At 43.5% G+C, this 18913-nt stretch overlaps 1 protein-coding gene across 3 annotated transcripts in view; it reads left to right on the top strand.

Moving 5' to 3' along the window:
• Window positions 1-18913, top strand: part of LOC143788761 (bifunctional heparan sulfate N-deacetylase/N-sulfotransferase 3-like) — a 1150054-nt gene that overhangs the window by 1048816 nt on the left and 82325 nt on the right. For all 3 annotated transcript variants that reach the window (XM_077278642.1, XM_077278636.1, XM_077278649.1), the window contains exon 11: window positions 10497-10667. In XM_077278642.1, coding sequence (XP_077134757.1) covers window positions 10497-10667 — 171 coding nt within the window. The remainder of the gene's footprint in view (window positions 1-10496; window positions 10668-18913) is intronic.

Genomic DNA, 18913 nt, shown 5'->3' with positions numbered 1-18913 from the left:
CAACAAAGGCTTTTGTACAAAGTATTAATTGCATTTTAAGAAGCATGTTCAATACTTTTCCCTGTGACATTTCTCATTATTATACATAACTTATTTTATGGCCATTTATGGTTTGATTTCTTCGCCTGTGTGGATTGCATGGGGTGTTACCGACATCTAGTTAAATTAGCCCCTTTAGAAATATATTTTCTTGGAAAATTGATAACTTTTTTAATACTTATTTCACCAGCTGTATATTGCACAATGAGAAGAGAACAAGGAATCATTGAGCTTTTTAAAAGGTATATTATTATTATTATTATTATTAATATTATAGCGCCATTTATTCCATGGCGCTTTACATGTGAGGAGGGGTATACATAATAAAAACAAGTACAATAATCTTGAACAATACATACAAGTCACAACTCGTACAAAAGGAGAGAGGACCCTGCCCGCGATGGCTCACAATCTACAAGGATGGGTGAGGATACAGTAGGTGAGGGTAGAGCTGGTCGTGCAGCAGTTTGGTCGATCGGAGGTTACTGCAGGTTGTAGGCTTGTCAGAAGCGGTGGGTCGTCAGGTTCTTTTTGAAGGTTTCGATGGTAGGTGAGAGTCTGATGTGTTGTGGTAGAGAGTTTTAGAGTAGGGGTGATGTGCAAGAGAAATCTTATATGTGATTGTGGGAAGTGGAGATAAGAAGGGAGTAGAGAAGGAGATCTTGTGAGGATCGGAGGTTGCGTGCAGGAAAGTACTGGGAGACGAGGTCACAGATGTATGGAGGAGACAGATTGTGGATGGCTTTGTATGTCATGGTTAGGCTTTTGTACTGGAGTCTCTGAGTAATGGGGAGCCAGTGAAGGGATTGACAGAGGGGAGAGGTCGGGAATAGCGGGGGGACTGGTGGATTATTTGGGCAGCAGAGTTTAGAATAGATTGGAGGGGTGCAAGAGTGTTAGAGGAGAGGCCACAGAGCAGGAGGTTACAGTAGTCGAGGCGGGAGATGAGGGCATGGACTAGGGTTTTTGCAGATTCTTGGTTTAGGAATGTACGGATCCGTGAAATATTTTTGAGTTGAAGTCGGCAGGAAGTGGAAAGGGCTTGGATATGTGGTTTGAAGGAGAGATCAGTGTCAAGGATTACCCCAAGACAGCAAGCTTGTGGGACTGGGGAGAGTGGGCAGCCATTTACTGTAATGGATAGGTTCGTTGGGTGGGTCGCGTGAGATGGGGGAAAGACGATGAATTCTGTTTTGTCCATGTTAAGTTTTAGAAATCTAGCAGAGAAGAAGGATGAAATAGCAGACAGACATTGAGGGATTCTGGTTAGTAGAGTGTATGTTTTATTCACACATTATTAAAAGTATGTGAGAAGAAAAGCAAATGTTGAAATCATGAAAACCACATAAACTATGGTACAAGAGACTAGGCAAAAATTCAATTAGTAGAGCCTATTCCAAAAATGATATACATAGTAAAGTGCAAAGAAGTCAATAGAATGTAATGTAAAAATATCAGTCATCACTAGTGTTGAGCATTCCGATACCGCAAGTATCGGGTATCGGCCGATATTTGCTGTATCGGAATTCCGATACCGAGATCCGATACTTTTGTGGTATCGGGTATCGGTATCGAAACAACATTAATGTGTAAAATAAAGAATTAAAATAAAAAATATTGCTATACTCACCTCTCCGACGCAGCCTGGACCTCACCGAGGGAACCGGCAGCGTTGTTTGCTTAAAATTCGCGCTTTAACTTCCTTACGTGAAGTCCCGGCTTGTGATTGGTCACGCGCCGCCCATGTGGCCGTGACGCGACCAATCACAGCAAGCCGTGACGTAATTTCAGGTCCTTCAGGATTTTAAAATTACGTTCCGGCTTTGTGATTGGTCGCGTCGCGGTCACATGGGCGACACGACCAATCACAAGCCGTGACGTCACAGGAGGCTGGACACGCGCACATTTTAAAATGCGCGCGTGTCCTGCCTCCCGTGACGTCCCGGCTTGTGATTGGTCGCGTCGCCCATGTGGCCACGACGCGACCAATCACAGCAAGCCGTGACGTAATTTTAGGCCCTTCAGGATTTTAAAATTACGTTCTGGCTTGTGATTGGTCGTGTCGCGGTCACATGGGCGACGCGACCAATCACAAGCCGTGACGTCACGGGAGGCAGGACACGCGCGCATTTTAAAATGCGCGCGTGTCCAGCCTCCCGTGACGTCACGGCTTGTGATTGGTCGCGTCGCCCATGTGACCGCGACGTGACCAATCACAAAGCCGGAACGTAATTTTAAAATCCTGAAGGACCTGAAATTACGTCACGGCTTGCTGTGATTGGTCGCGTCGCGGCCACATGGGCGGCGCGCGACCAATCACAAGCCGGGACTTCACGTAAGGAAGTTAAAGCGCAAATTTTAAGCAAACAACGCTGCCGGTTCCCTCGGTGAGGTCCGGGCTGCGTCGGAGAGGTGAGTATAGCAATATTTTTTATTTTAATTCTTTATTTTACACATTAATATGGTTTCCAGGGCCTGAAGGAGAGTTTCCTCTCCTTCAGACCCTGGGAACCATCAGGAATACCGTCCGATACATGAGTCCCATTGACTTGTATTGGTATCGGGTATCGGTATCGGATTAGATCCGATACTTTGCCGGTATCGGCCGATACTTTCCGATACCGATACTTTCAAGTATCGGATGGTATCGCTCAACACAAGTCATCACTCATTTAGCATAACATTTTGAATATTGTTACTCATTACAAACTCTCACCTGCCACTGACCCCAATAAGTGTTTTGCATATGTAAGCTTTCTTAGAAGGTACATAGAAATAACTTTGTGCATTTGTAGAGTGGTGCTATAATCATAGGGTCTAAACTCAGGAAATATGGCCCTTGTAGCCTAAAGGTACCGTCACACTAAACGATATCGCTAGCGATCCGTGACGTTGCAGCGTCCTGGATAGCGATATCGTTGTGTTTGACACGCAGCAGCGATCAGGATCCTGCTGTGATATCGCTGGTCGTTGATTAAAGTTCAGAACTTTATTTGGTCGTCAGATTGCCGTGTATCGTTGTGTTTGACAGCAAAAGCAACGATACCAGCGATGTTTTACAATGGTAACCAGGGTAAATATCGGGTTACTAAGCGCAGGGCCGCGCTTAGTAACCCGATGTTTACCCTGGTTACCAGTGTAAAATGTAAAAAAACAAACAGTACATACTCACCTTCGCGTCCCCCGCCGTCCGCTTCCTGCACTGACTGAGCGCCGGCCGTAAAGTGAAAGCACAGCACAGCGGTGACGTCACCGCTCTGCTGTTAGGGTCGGCACTTTTTTTACATTTTACACTGGTAACCAGGGTAAACATCGGGTTACTAAGCGCGGACATCAGTGCCAGTGTCAGGATGTACTTTTTGGGCGGAGTTAGCACATAATTTGTATGGCCCCTGAAGGATGGTGTAAATATCCAAATGGCTCTTGAGAGAAAAAAGATTCCCCACTCCTGGTCTAACTGATCAATGACTGTAGTAGTCACAAGTCAAATATACTGACATGACAGCCATGACTAATGATAGAATGCAACAGTCATCTGCAGAGGAGGACACAGACATAAGAGGGACCCCTGTGTAAGGACACTATATTGACTATTTGAAGTCCAATAATGTGACTGTGGCAGTAGCTGCTTGCTGCTTTATATGTGGAAGTGGCCCCCTTACTTCTTGGGTCCCTGCGTGGTCATGGTCATCTGCCTATATTTGTATATCATTGCTTCTCCAAAGTAGTCATAGACCAGTGGTGAACCAGTAGGGTAGCAGCATCGGAGCAGTGTGAGATTTGAAAGTTAAGTATTTCATTTTGCGTTTTATTATTTGAGCATTGTTGAGTTCTATTTTTCATGTGTTCACATTTTTAGCTGATAGATTTTTGTATTAAGAAGCCCTTCATAAGGATTTTAAAAGTGGCACTCTGAGATCTCTACAAAGAATTCTTTTCTAACATCCTTTTTCCTAACATTTGATTTCTGCTTATTCGGTAGAAAACAGTAAGGTCTATCTGAATTAAATTACTGTTATCACGGTATAACATGGTATAAATAAATACGGTATAACATGGTATAAATAAATACAAATTTTGTGTGACGGGCTCGGTAGAAGTTGATTACAATGTACAGCAAAATATACGTTTAAGTATATATTTGATCTGACATCAATGTCAATGAAATAGGACTCTAATGAGAAGCCTATTTTCCTACTTATTATTGACTAAAGCTAGACTGATTAAATGTAAGATACGACAAGGATGTTTCTTGCATATATTTCCAAATTATGGACTCTTTTGCACAGTAGCTCATGGAGGAAAAATGACACTCAAAGTTGAAACCACAAGAAGTATCTGAATAAAACAATAGGGCTGTTTTCTGAAGAAGACCTTTTAATGTGCAATTTTCAAGAATGAATTGCTTAAGATTGCTTAGCAAGTGGATCTAAATCACTGCACAGTCTTACAATGCTTGGCTTAGCACAAAATTGAAAATGTATATTACTTTTTCACAACACAGTACATAATGAGGTTTTATATATCTCTAGCATTCCATAGACAGATTTACACCTTCTCATTAAACTCAACTTGAGAGCTTGACCTGCATTTCTGACATTAATGTTCATAAATCTTGCAATGTAATGCAAAGCATTCTTCCTGGTAAACAAGACATCGGGATTCAGGGCAGGAGCATCAAATTAAATCTAAAGGCGCTTGTATTCTGGTGTTATTATAATAGCAACAAGCACCATGGATATTGCCCAGCTTTTAATGTTTACCTGTCACATTTGTAACGACCCATATCAATAGCTCTTAGTGATCAAGAGTGCACGGGTCATCTGTTATATAATGATGATTCCAATATAATTAGTCTTATACTAGAAAAAACAAATGGATACCTACTACAAACATGTAGTTGCATTCAATTCCAATTCCTGAGATGAGGAAAAGGGGATCAAGGCATTCATGAATTATGGAAAACTGTCAGGGCTGAAGAAAGATTCATGCCATCGGTGTTGTTGCACAGTTTGGTTTTCATTGGAGACTTTACTGGTTTTGCATCTTTCAATCCAAATGTTTCTATTATGTCTTGAATCATGTGATTTTGATTAAGAAGGAAACTCCCGTCTTCTCTTTCTATCTGCATTCCTAGGTACTGTTTTACATTTCCCAGATATTTGATTTCGGAGTGTTGATAAAAAGTTTTCACTATCTCCACTTCATCCCTTTCTTTTTCAAAACAAACTAAAATATTGTCCACTTATATCAGCACATAGATCCATCTGTCTGTCAGTCTTTGTATATAGACAAGGATCCGCTTTGCTTCTTTGAAAATGTTCATTTATGAGTACTTCTGTGATTTTATCATTCCACGCTTTAGCAGCTTGTTTTAAACCATATATACTTTTCTGTAGCTTACAAACCATGTTTGATTTCCTTTTATCCTTGAATCCTGGTGGTTGTTCCATGTAAATGTCTTCTGTTAAGTCTCCATTCAGAAATGCTGCCTTTACTACCAGATGTTTCAACTGCATTTGTTTCATTGCTGCAAGTGCAAACAAAGTTCTGATTGTGGTGTGTTTGACAACTGGAGCAAATGTCTCATCATAGTCTAATCCATATTTCTGAGAATAGCCTTTAGCTACGAGTCTTGCTCGGAAGCGATCAGCTGTGCCGTCTGCTTGGTATTTTACTTTAAAAACCCATTTACACCCTATAGCCTTTTTTTTCTTTCGGTAGTTCTGTCAGTGTCCATGTCTTTGAACCATGTATGGGTTTTATTTCTGTTTCTGCAGCCTTTGTCCATTTGCTGGCCTCTTCTTCTGAAAGATGAGATATGTCCTCGTAAGATGTAGGTTCATAAATTTTATTTGTACTTGCCTTGAATGAAAGATGTTGAGGTGGTCTTCCCTTGTTTTCTCTTATTGAGCATCTTGGATCTGTGGCTGTATGGAGCTGTATCTCTTGACTTTCAGTTTTTTGATTTTCATCAATTTTTGCTTCTTTCTCATCGGATGTTCCTGCACTTATATCACTGTCGTTTCTCTCATTTTTCATTTCCAGTGATGTCATTATGTCATCATCTAGATCTTCAATGAATGTTACACTGTTACTGTGATTCTGTCTGTCTTGGGATCTAGGATTCTGTATCCTTAACAATTGTCACTATATTTGACAAATATACTTTCAATGGCTCTGTTTTGAAGTTTGGAGCATTTTTCTTCTGGAATAAACACAAAAACTTTGCAACCAAAAACTCCTAAATGATTCACACTTGGTTTCTTACTTTGCCACAGTTCACATATTTTTTTCCAACTTTCTTGAAAAAAGTCTGTTTTGCAGATAAATAGCTGTCATTGCTTCTTCACCCCAGTATTTCTCTGGTAGGTTGGAGTCTGTTAGCATACATCTTATCATTTCAGTCAGAGTTCTGCTTCCCTTTCTGCTACCCTGTTCTGTTCAGGTGTGTATGGAACAGTCTTTTGATGCTCTATTCCATTCTGTCTTTAAGTAGCCTATTTATGTCCTGTAAATTCACCTCCATTATCACTTCTGATGATGATTGGCTTCCTCTGAAACTTGTAATTTGACTTTGTCACATAGTCTTCTAATTTTTAAAAAAAAAACTTCACTTTTGTTCTTTATCAAGTACATGACTGTGTATCTTGAGTTGTCATCTATGAAGGTCACCATATATCTATAACCTCCTGATGTGGTCACATTTATGGGTCCACATACATCAGTGTGTACCAAGTCAAGTGGTCTTGTGCTTTTTGTCTCACTCTCTTTAGGTATAGATACTCTTGTAACTTTAGATTTTATACAAATTCACATTTTACGGTAATTGAGCAATCAGATATCAATAAGTCTTTTGTAAAATTCATCTTTTGTAATGCCATTATACTCTCAGGATGTCTGTGTCCTAGATGTCTATGCCACATGTGAATACAATTCTTGTGATCATGTGTACATAACTTCATCTGTTCTTTTAATGTGTCTAGATGATATAATTGTTCACCTGCTTTGACATTAACTATTACCTTGTCTCCTGCTAGGATTGTGCAATTATCATCTTTGAATTTTGCAGTAAGTCCTTTGGCTGTCAGACGCTTTATGGATAACAATCCTCCTTCTAGTCCTGGAATATATAACACATCCTTTACTAGTAATTTTGAATTATGCACAAATCTATCAGGACAGATTAGCATTCCTTGTCCAATACCTTCTGCGGTTATTTTACTCCCATCTGCAAGATAAATTGCTTCCTTCTTATTTTCATCAAGTTCAGTAAAGAACCTTTCATCACAAGTAGTGTTGAGCGATACCATCCGATACTTGAAAGTATCGGTATCGGAAAGTATCGGCCGATACCGGCAAAGTATCGGATCTAATCCGATACCGATACCCGATACCAATACAAGTCAAAGGGACTCATGTATCGGACGGTATTCCTGATGGTTCCCAGGGTCTGAAGGAGAGGAAACCCTCCTTCAGGCCCTGGGAACCATATTAATGTGTAAAATAAAAAATTAAAATAAAAATTATTGCTATACTCACCTCTCCGACGCAGCCTGGACCTCACCGAGGGAACCGGGAGCCTTCTTTGCTTAAAATGCGCGCTTTTCCTTCCTTCCGTGACGTCACGGCTTCTGATTGGTCGCGTGCCGCCCATGTGGCCGCGACGCAACCAATCACAGCAAGCCGTGACGTAATTTTCAGGTCCTTCTAGGCATTCAGTATTTTAAAATTACGTTCCGGCTTTGTGATTGGTCGCGTCGCGGTCACATGGGCGACGCGACCAATCACAAGCCGTGATGTCACGGGAGGCAGGAGACGCGCGCATTTTTTAAATTACGTCACGGCTTGTGATTGGTTGCGTGCCGCCCATGTGACCGCGACGCGACCAATCACAGCAAGCTGTGACGTAATTTCAGGTCCTGAATGCAGAAATAGGCATCAGGACCTGAAATTACGTCACGGCTTGCTGTGATTGGTCGCGTCGCGGTCACATGGGCGGCACGCAACCAATCACAAGCCGTGACGTAATTTTAAAAATGCGCGCGTCTCCTGCCTCCCGTGACGTCACGGCTTGTGATTGGTCGCGTCGCCCATGTGACCGCGACGCGACCAATCACAAAGCCGGAACGTAATTTTAAAATACTGAATGCCTAGAAGGACCTGAAAATTACGTCACGGCTTGCTGTGATTGGTCGTGTCGCGGCCACATGGGCGGCACGCGACCAATCAGAAGCCGTGACGTCACGGAAGGAAGGAAAAGCGCGCATTTTAAGCAAAGAAGGCTCCCGGTTCCCTCGGTGAGGTCCAGGCTGCGTCGGAGAGGTGAGTATAGCAATATTTTTTATTTTAATTCTTTATTTTACACATTAATGTTGTATTTTACACATTAATGTTGTTTCGATACCGATACCCGATACCACAAAAGTATCGGATCTCGGTATCGGAATTCCGATACAGCAAATATCGGCCGATACCCGATACTTGCGGTATCGGAATGCTCAACACTAATCACAAGTCATGTGACTTGTTGCTCCTGAGTCCTGAGTCTATAAACCAGCCTGACAATGACTCTTTATCAGTTACTTTAAATGTACCATTCCAGTGATCTGCATGTGGGTTAGAAATTGTGCTTTTAACGTTATGTTTATTCTCCTTTTGGTGTAGTTTCTGTTGTTCTGATTTCCATATTCCATTCCATTACAGTCTTTGTTTAAATGTCCCTTTTTCTTACATCTGAAACACTCTTTTGTGTCTGCATTTTGGGGCTTCTTGTCTGTCACTTTAAGAGCATTTTCACTATCCCTTTCAGTGGAATAATTTGTTTGCTCTTTTCTTCTATGATATTCATCTATAAGTCTGGTCTTAACAAACTCTAGTGTAATGTCTGCTTCAGGTCTTGTCCCTAGTGCATTTATCAGAGCAGTGTATGAATCTGGTAAACTGCACAATAATATTGCTGCTATATGGCTCTCCTTAATGTCTTCACTGACTGATCTCAGCTGTGTTACCACCTCCATCATGGAGTTTATATTCTCCCGCATGTCTTTCTTTCCACTTAATCTTGTAAAGTTTTCATAGCAGGAAGAGTTTGTGATTTAAGCTGAATCTTTCATGTAGCTTTCTCAGTCCTTCCCACACTCACTTTGCTGTATTCTCATTCCTTATGTGGATTAACTGATCATCCTCCACTAATAAGCTGATAGCAGCTCTTGCTTGTCTGTTTTTCTTATCCCATGTCTTGTTATTATTATTGTGTCAGCTTGTCTGTAGTGATTACCTCCCATAAATCATCTTTAGACAATAACATCTCCACTTTGAACTTCCATAACTGATAGTTCTCATTGTTCAGCTTAGCTACTGTGCGCCTCAGCTCTGAACTGCTGCTCATCCTTAACTTATTTGTCTTACTTGTTTGGAGAGAATTGCTCTGAAGTATTTTACACATGCATTCACCAAGTCCTTTTTGCCTTCTATGCTGGGCCCATAGCCTGTTGCATAGATTGTTTGCAGAAGAAACTTGTGAGAGTAGATTATATGGGGTAATTCAACTTTTATCTACACAGTACATGAGGTACATTCATTCATCAGCTTCTTAATACAGCATAACAGGAAGTCTAAAGGACCTTTTACCAGAAAGTGAAACCAAAGTACAACAAGTATATGCATTACATTCTAACTAAGCATATAACAGTAACAACATCGCTATCTACTGTCAGAGAATTGCAAACTCCTCCTGCACACAAATAAGTCTGTATCTGTTGCACATCTGCCAACAGGTGTATCTTATAGACAAATATCTAAATTCATGCCTCAGGTGTATCTCATAGACAAATATTTAGATTCATGCCTCTGGTGTTTCTTATAGACAAATATCTAGTTTCTTGTGTCTGGTGTATCTCACAGACAAATATCTAGATTCATGCCTATGGTGTATCTTAATAGAAAAATATCTAGATTCATGCCTCTGGTGTATCTTATAGACAAATATCTGGATTGACGTCTCCAGTGTATCTTATAGACAAATTTCTATATTTGTTACTCTGGTGTATCTAATAAACAAATATCTAGATTCATGCCTCTGGTGTTTCTTATAAACAGGTATCGAGATTCTAGCCCCCTGCGTATCTTATAGACAAATATCTAGATTTGTACCACCGTTGTATCTTATAGACAAATATCTAGATTCATGTCCCCTGTATATCTTATAAACAAATATCTAGATTCATGCCTCCGGTGTATCTCATAGACAAATATCTAGATCAGGAGGTACACAGCTCATTCTGGACGAAGATTCATATTGTCAGATTGTAGGCTCACAAAATATGAAACAGTTTTTGAGAACTTCATTGCATGGATTTTTTCCTATTTTCAGAAATGTATTTTGCTTGGACATCTTGTATGATGTTAGATGCTAAGCACACATTTAAATAACATGTGACTAATTGTGTCTTCAGCACCAGCGTGCTCACCAGGATCCTGTAGCTCTAAAATTCAGCTTTTATGAGGTGATCGTGGCTGACAGCCAGGCTTTTCCTGATCTACTATCACTCCAAAAGAGGTGCCTGATGCCTGGATGGTATTCTACACACATAGAACAATGGCTGCAACACTTCCCTACTGCCCAGGTAATACTGTCTTATTCATTTTTTTATCAGGATTATCTTTTCCTTTTCAATGACTTTTCATTTGGTTTCCTCAAATTAAAACATTTGTAACTTTTTATAACAAAGCCCTATAAACAAACTTGACATAAAAACGGGTGTTGGATGAGCAAATGGCAACAGCTTTATTGCTAGTACAAAATAATCAACTTATAAAACCTATATTTAAGTTTTGGTCCCTGTATAGCACGAAATGATAAATCTATCCCATGCCGAGTCACCACAGAAGCAGTGAGCATGTGTAAACATCAGGGCCAAAACTACCAGCTGTGACAAAAACCATTCATCTGCAATAAAACAAAGGGGAGTGAGGGTGGGTAATGATCCATAGGAGGAGGTGACATAAGTGGGTACCTTTCTCATTGCTTACAAACCCCTTTGCCCATCCCTTAAAAAACACTTCCACCAATCCAGAGCTGTGTATGTCCACAAGACGCAAGTAACAGCTTTGTTGTAACAATTTATTTTGTTAACCTCTCGCAGTCCTAGGCACCTTCACTATTTGCTATGTTGCACATAAGACTGTTTGCTTATTCCTTTGTCCTTGACATACCCTCCTGGCTTTTGACCTCGAGCTTCTTCTATACTTCCCCACCTCACTACTTGCCCATGAGAAGTGACTCTACATCAAACAAGGGCTCTGCATCACACAAGTGCTATGTAAAGGATCACAGAAAATTTTCAAAAATAGAAAAAATATACCAGCAATTATTCCCTTAATCTCCTACTTTACCTAGATCTATTTTTGTCTCATGTGACAAATTAAAACTGAGAAATATATAAAGAAATCATCTTCGCATCTCAGTAGCTTAGCCATGTCCTCCTCCATCACCTTACTGTCTTATGTCTGCTTGTAAGACAACTCGTTGCTGATGAAGAATCCCTGTTTCACCAAGTCTACATTAGCACATAAGATTACTAAACCTAACACCTTTTGCTAAAGGGGTAGACGTCACCAATCAAAGATGGAAATTAATGGTGGGACATTAGCCACTTGATTCCCTGCCGGATTTCTGCAAATTGACAGTTTCAGGGTGAAAATACTGATATAGAATAAACAGAACATGGCACTCCTGGTAGTTGGTACACATGTAGGATCCTATTCTATGAAATATTAAAAGAAAACGTGGCATTCAATATTAGTAAGGTAATCTTATTGGTGCAAGAAATCCAAAATATTAATGTTTTGGTGTTATCACCAGGCCTTCTTCAGTAATACAGATTGCACAAGTAGTCATTGAAAACAAGGAAAAAAAGTGCAGGAAGAAGCTGCAGGTGCTGCAATGGAGATGTGCTCATACCTTTTTTATACATACACAATGAAGAATTCTAGGGTTTTCTGGTTATGTTCAGTACTAAAAAATGTCCTTAAATGTCCCAGTTGGACACATCAAAACACACATTCTAATGAAGGTGAAGTGACCGAGGGCAAGGTCGCCCATGTATATCCATGATCTGGCCCAGCAAAACTTCCACACTCAGATTCCATCTTAACAAACGTATCTTTACTGTTATACATTTTCCTTAGCACAGCGGAACACAATAATAGACAATACAAAATATGCCTATTCACAGAGATAACGTGTAATAACAAACTGTCCCTCACTGTCCCTATCCACACGTTACCAGTTCCTTTGCTCCAGGAGGTTATCTTCCCACGTCGCAGGCCTGTCTGTCACTGCAGGGAGACGCTCCGGCCGAAGAGAAAACAACAAGTATTAAACAAACTGTCTCTCAGGTCCAGACTGTAGTCCTTGGGGTTCAGCAGGTAAGGGTGGAAGGTTCGGCCTTTAAACAGAGGACCCGCTTACAGTTCATGGGCTCCAGGATCTGTGAATATGTCACCGCTGAGTGCTCCGCAGTGTGGGAGCTGGGAACAATCTGGATGTCAGCTTCCAAGAGACAGAGGTCATCCAGGCAATCTTCTATATCGCATCTACAGGAGGACGCCAGCACACACAGACTTCTCTCTGCACCAAAAAGTTTCCCGGGTTCTCTCTTTTCCTCCCCTTCCTGTTCACATGACACAACAGGGGGAAGTTTAGCCAATACAGTTTGTTTCTCTGTAATCACATTCGGCATAGGTATAACTTCTGGCCACACGGGGGCAGTGTTTGTCACAGATTCTATGTCAATGATAACAGAACAGTCACAGCCGGCCAGCTCACTACACGCCCCCCCACTCAAAGGTTGGCAGTCCCTGTCAACGACTGACTCCAGGGCGGCGATGGCTGTAGAGGTTGTAGGACCCGGCTGTGAAGAGGGCCACACATATTGGTCTCTGTAGGACTGTCCCGGGGGCACTCCTGCGGTGGTCCTCGCCGTCCACCTAACGGGTGCTAGTCTCTCTCCCCGATCGGTCACCCCACTCTCTACCCCAGTCGGTAAGTCAGTCAGGCGAGCAGGAGTAGGGATGTCTTTCACCTCTACATCCCCGGTATTGGTGTCTCCCACAGTATTAGTGATATCCATCTCTCTAGGTATCACAGGAGGGGAGTCAGGCTGAGAACGGCAGGGGCGCAACATGTTACGGTGCAGGGTGCGGAGGCTGCCGCTGTCTTCGCCTTGTACTTGGTAGACGGGGCCACCAGGGTACGGGTGTCCGATTATTCGATAGACTTCAGTCTCCCACTTGGACCGAAGTTTTCCTTGCGGTTTCTTTATACGAACCAGGACTAGTTGACCCACATTCAGTAGGTCTTCTTGTACTGGAAGTGGATCAGCGTGGACCTGGTCCTGGATCTGCTGTTCCACCAGCCGGTAGACAGTCTCCATCCTTTGACGGTGTGCTTGTAGCCAGGAAGGATAGGTACCACAGGTGTCTTCATCAGAGTTAGACAGGTGTAGCTCATGGATGCCTTTGCCTGGGCGGCCAAAAAGGAGGGTGTAAGGCGTGTATCCGGTAACAGAATGGACTTGATTGTTATAGGCCCACAGCAGTTCTGGGAGGAATCGAGGCCAGTCGGGTTTTTTGTCTTCTGCTAAGGTTCGGATCAGTTGTAAGAGGGTCCGGTTGAAACATTCACACGCGCCATTCCCTTGTGGATGATACGGGGTGGTCCTGGACTTCTTGATTCCATACATCTGCTGAAGTTCTTCAATGACTCGCCCTTCGAAACACGCCCCCTGATCAGAGTGTAGCCACTCCGGACACCCGTAGACCCGAACGAAGTGTTGACAGATGGCCTGTGCAGCTGATTCGGCAGTCTGATCTTTGGTAGCAACAGGGACGGCGAATTTCGTGAAGTGGTCCACCATCACCAGACAGTACTGGTAGCCACTATTCGCCGGTCCGCTCAACAGATAGTCCACCATCAACAATTCGAGGGGCCTGGATGTGCTAATAGTCTGGACGGGTGCACGCTGCTCAGTAGACTTGTGGAGTTCACATGTACGACATCTTAGGCAGACGTTTTCAACCAGCTTACGGAGTCCTGGGCAAAAAATGAATTGCTGGGTCCACCGGAGGGTCTTGTCTATGCCGAAGTGGCCATTCCTTCTGTGGGCTTCAGCCACCATCTCATGGGCCAGCTGCACCGGGACGACAATCTGCAAACATTCTTCCAGCATATGGGATAAAAGGGCCCTGCGATACAAGACTCCATCCTTCACGATCAGCCGATCCCATTGGGCAAGTAGGGCAGAGACCCTGGTTGATAGTCGGGCTCTTACTTCGGAGGGTGGTTTTTCTTGTGTCTTCACGTACGGCTTCAGTAAGATGTGTTCAGGGTCTCGATCTTGAAGCTTGGCCCATTCTTGTTGGGACAGGGGGGACCCCACTACGGCTTCGATCCCGCCTACAGCATAATGGCGGCTATCTTCTATTTGTTTAGCTAGCCGGGCAAAGTCGGGCAGTTCATCTTCCTCCAACTCTTCATCCCGGTCCCCCACTGGCGGGGATGATGTCACTCTGGAAAGGCTGTCAGCATTCTGATTCTCCGTCCCCGCTCTGTATTTAATTTTGTATTGGAATCTAGAGAGCCTTGCCATCCAGCGCTGTTCCATTGCCCCTAGTTTGGCATTTTCTAGGTGGGCGAGAGGATTGTTGTCTGTCACGACCAGCACCTCCGCCCCTGTCAGGTAGCCAGCAAATTTCTCTGTCATAGCCCAGGTCAGGGCCAGGAGTTCCAGGCAGAAAGAGCTGTAGTTGACGGGGTTCTTTTCGGTGTCACGGAGGGATCTACTGGCATAGGCTATTACGCATTTCTTGTTATCTAGGACTTGGGAGAGGACTGCCCCGAGACCTTGAAGGCTGGTGTCGGTGTATAACTGGAACGGCAAGGTGTAGTCTGCATATGCCAGAATAGGGGGTGATGTCAGAGCAGCTTGAAGCGCCCGGAAGGATTTTTCTTGGTCGGGCCCCCAGCTGATGCGTCGTCCTCTGGGACTGTTCGCGGTCCCTCGGAGGGTCTCATGCAGTGGTTCCGCAAGCCGGGCAAAGTCCTTGACAAATCGGCGGTAATAGCCTGCTAGCCCCAGGAAAGCCTGGACTTCTTTGATGGTAGTTGGCTGTGGCCACTCTTGGACAGCTGCTATCTTCTCTGGAGAGGGTTGGACACCTTCGGCCGAGATCCGGTGTCCCAGGTAATCGATCTCCTGCTGGAATAGATGGCACTTGCTGGGCTTCAACTTCAAGCCGTGTTTCTTCAAGCGCTGGAACACTTTGCCAAGCTTGTGAAGATGATCCTCGAAGGTAGCGGAGTATACCACGATGTCATCAAGGTATATCAGCATGAATTCGAAGTTGAAATCTCCCAGACAGCGTTCCATCAGTCTCTGAAAGGTCCCTGGTGCGTTATTCAAGCCGAATGGCATCCGGTCAAACTCGTACAGGCCCATGGGAAGGATGAAGGCGGTCTTTTCTCTGTCCTTCTCACTCATGGGGACCTGCCAATATCCACTGGCCAAGTCTAGAGACGAAAAATATTTGGCCTTTTTCAGGGCGGTCAGTGACTCTTCGATCCGGGGGAGTGGATAGGAGTCCCGGATCGTGCAAGCGTTCAACCGACGGTAGTCTACGCAAAATCTCAGGGATCCATCTTTCTTTTTGCCCATGGGCTCTGGCTTTCCCGCACCACTCCGGCGTGTAGCATAGATTCTAAGAGGCTTTTCACCTCCTGGTATTGTTGAGGTGGTATTTGTCAGTACCTCTCGCGAATAGGGGCAGCATCGCCCGTGGGAATCTCGTGTTGGATACTGGTGGTGTACCCGAAGTCGGTGTCATGCTTTGCAAAGGAGTCTTGGTGTTCTCGCAGTAGTTTCTCCATTTGAGACACTTCCTGTTTGGTGTACTGGGACGGGTCCAGTTGCACTTTTTCCAGTAGTTTTCTGTTGTGAATTAGACTTTTTTGGCTCCCTCTTGTGGTCACTAGTGATATGACTCTGGGATTGTCTTTCCTCAGTTTGGCACCCACCTGGGTCGTTAGTCCAGGGGTGTTGCTATATAAACTTCCTGGTTTCTCAGTCCAGTGCCTGGCATCGTTGTAATCAGTTCCTTTCTGTTTGCTCCTGTCTGCTGGTCTTGGATCTTGCAAAATTAAGCTAAGTCCTGCTTCCTTGTTTTTTGGTTATTTGCTTTGCTCTTATTTTTTGTCCAGCTTGTACTAAATGTGATTCCTGATTTTTCTGGAAGCTCTAGGGGGCTGGTGTTCTCCCCCCGGGCCGTTAGACGGTTCGGGGGTTCTTGAATATCCAGCGTGGAAATTTTGATAGGGTTTTTGCTGACCATATAAGTCATCTTACTATATTCTGCTATTAGTCAGTGGGCCTCTCTTTGCTAAATATCTAGTTAATTCTTACGTTTGTCTTTTCTCCTTACCTCACCGTTATTATTTGTTGGGGGCTTGTATCCAACTTTTGGGGTCTTTTCTCTGGAGGCAAGAAAGGTCTATCTTTTCCCTTCTAGGGTTAGTTAGTTCTCCGGCTGGCGCGAGACGTCTAGAACCAACGTAGGCACGTTCCCCGGCTGCTGCTATTTGTGGTGCTAGGATTAGATATATGGTCAGCCCAGTTACCACTGCCCTATGAGCTGGTTTTTTGTGTTTGCAGACTTGGTATGTACTTTTGAGACCCTCTGCCATTGGGGTCATAACAGTATGCCAGGCCAAGGTTGAATGTTTAATGCATTGCAGAAGTGGGATTACAAGAAAGGAAAGTCTGAGTTTTTTTTTTTTTTCTTTCCTCTCTTTTTTCCTCCCCTTTACCTCTGAGTGGCTTGTGCTTGCTGCAGACATGAATGTCCAGACTTTGATTACAAGTGTGGATCAGCTTGCTGCTCGTGTGCAGGGCATACAAGATTTTGTTACCAGTAGTCCAATGTCTGAACCTAAAATACCTATTCCTGAACTGTTCTCTGGAGACCGATTTAAGTTTAGGAATTTCAGGAATAATTGTAAATTGTTTCTATCTCTGAGACCCCGTTCATCTGGAGACTCAGCTCAGCAAGTTAAAATTGTTATCTCTTTTTTACGGGGCAACCCTCAGGATTGGGCTTTCTCGCTAGCGCCAGGAGATCCGGCATTGGCAAATATTGATGCGTTTTTTCTGGCGCTCGGATTGCTTTACGAGGAACCCAATCTTGAAATTCAGGCAGAAAAAGTCTTGCTGGCTATTTCTCAGGGTCAGGATGAAGCTGAAGTGTATTGCCAAAAATTTCGGAAATGGTCCGTGCTTACTCAGTGGAATGAGTGTGCTCTGGCCGCAAATTTCAGAAATGGCCTTTCTGAAGCCATTAAGAATGTGATGGTGGGTTTCTCCATTCCTACAGGTCTGAATGATTCCATGGCGCTGGCTATTCAAATTGACCGGCGTTTGCGGGAGCGCAAAGCCGCGAATCCTCTGGTGGTGTTGTCTGAACAAACACCTGATTTAATGCAATGTGATAGAATTCAGACTAGAAATGAACGGAAAAATCATAGACGTCAGAATGGGTTGTGTTTTTACTGTGGTGATTCTACACATGTTATATGAGGATGCTCTAAACGCCTAACTAGGGTTGTTAGTCCTGTCGCCATTGGTAATTTGCAACCTAAATTTATTTTGTCTGTGACTTTAATTTGCTCATTGTCCTCCTACCCTGTTATGGCGTTTGTGGATTCAGGTGCTGCCCTGAGTCTTATGGATCTGTCGTTTGCCAAGCGCTGTGGTTTTGTTCTTGAGCCGTTGATAAATCCTATCCCTCTTAGAGGTATTGATGCTACGCCATTGGCGGAAAATAAACCGCAGTTTTGGACACAGGTAACCATGTGCATGACTCCTGAACATCGGGAGGTGATTCGTTTTCTTGTTCTGCATAAAATGCATGATTTGGTCGTTTTGGGTCTGCCATGGTTACAGACCCACAATCCAGTCTTGGATTGGAAGGCAATGTCTGTGTCAAGTTGGGGCTGTCAGGGAATTCATGGTGATTCCCCGCCGGTGTCTATTGCTTCCTCTACTCCTTCGGAAGTTCCTGAGTATTTGTCTGATTACCAGGATGTATTCAGCGAGTCCAGGTCCAGTGCTCTTCCTCCTCATAGGGACTGTGACTGCGCTATAGATTTGATTCCAGGTAGTAAATTTCCTAAGGGAAGATTATTTAATCTGTCTGTACCTGAGCATACCGCAATGCGTTCGTATATCAAGGAATCTCTGGAGAAGGGGCATATCCGTCCATCCTCTTCCCCTCTTGGTGCGGGATTCTTTTTTGTGGCCAAGAAAGACGGATCTTTGAGACCTTGTATTGACTATCGGCTTCTGAATAAAATCACTGTTAAATTTCAGTATCCTTTGCCTCTGTTGTCGGACTTGTTTGCCCGGATTAAAGGTGCCAAGTGGTTCACCAAGATAGATCTTCGTGGTGCGTACAACCTTGTGCGCATTAAGCAAGGAGATGAATGGAAAACTGCATTTAATACGCCCGAAGGTCATTTTGAGTACTTAGTGATGCCTTTCGGGCTCTCTAATGCTCCTTCAGTGTTTCAGTCCTTTATGCATGATATTTTCCGGAAGTATCTGGATAAATTTATGATTGTTTATCTGGATGATATTCTGTTTTTTTCTGATGATTGGGTCTCGCATGTAGAGCAGGTCAGGATGGTGTTTCAGGTTTTGCGTGAGAATGCTTTGTTTGTTAAGGGCTCAAAGTGTCTCTTTGGAGTACAGAAGGTTCCCTTTTTGGGTTTTTTTTTTCCCCTTCTGCGGTGGAGATGGACCCAGTCAAGGTCCGAGCT

Source organism: Ranitomeya variabilis, chromosome 1, assembly GCF_051348905.1.
Source record: "Ranitomeya variabilis isolate aRanVar5 chromosome 1, aRanVar5.hap1, whole genome shotgun sequence".
Classification (NCBI taxonomy): Eukaryota; Metazoa; Chordata; class Amphibia; order Anura; family Dendrobatidae; genus Ranitomeya; species Ranitomeya variabilis.
The sequence above is the reverse complement of the archived record's forward strand: the minus strand, read 5'-3'. Positions and strand labels throughout refer to the sequence as shown.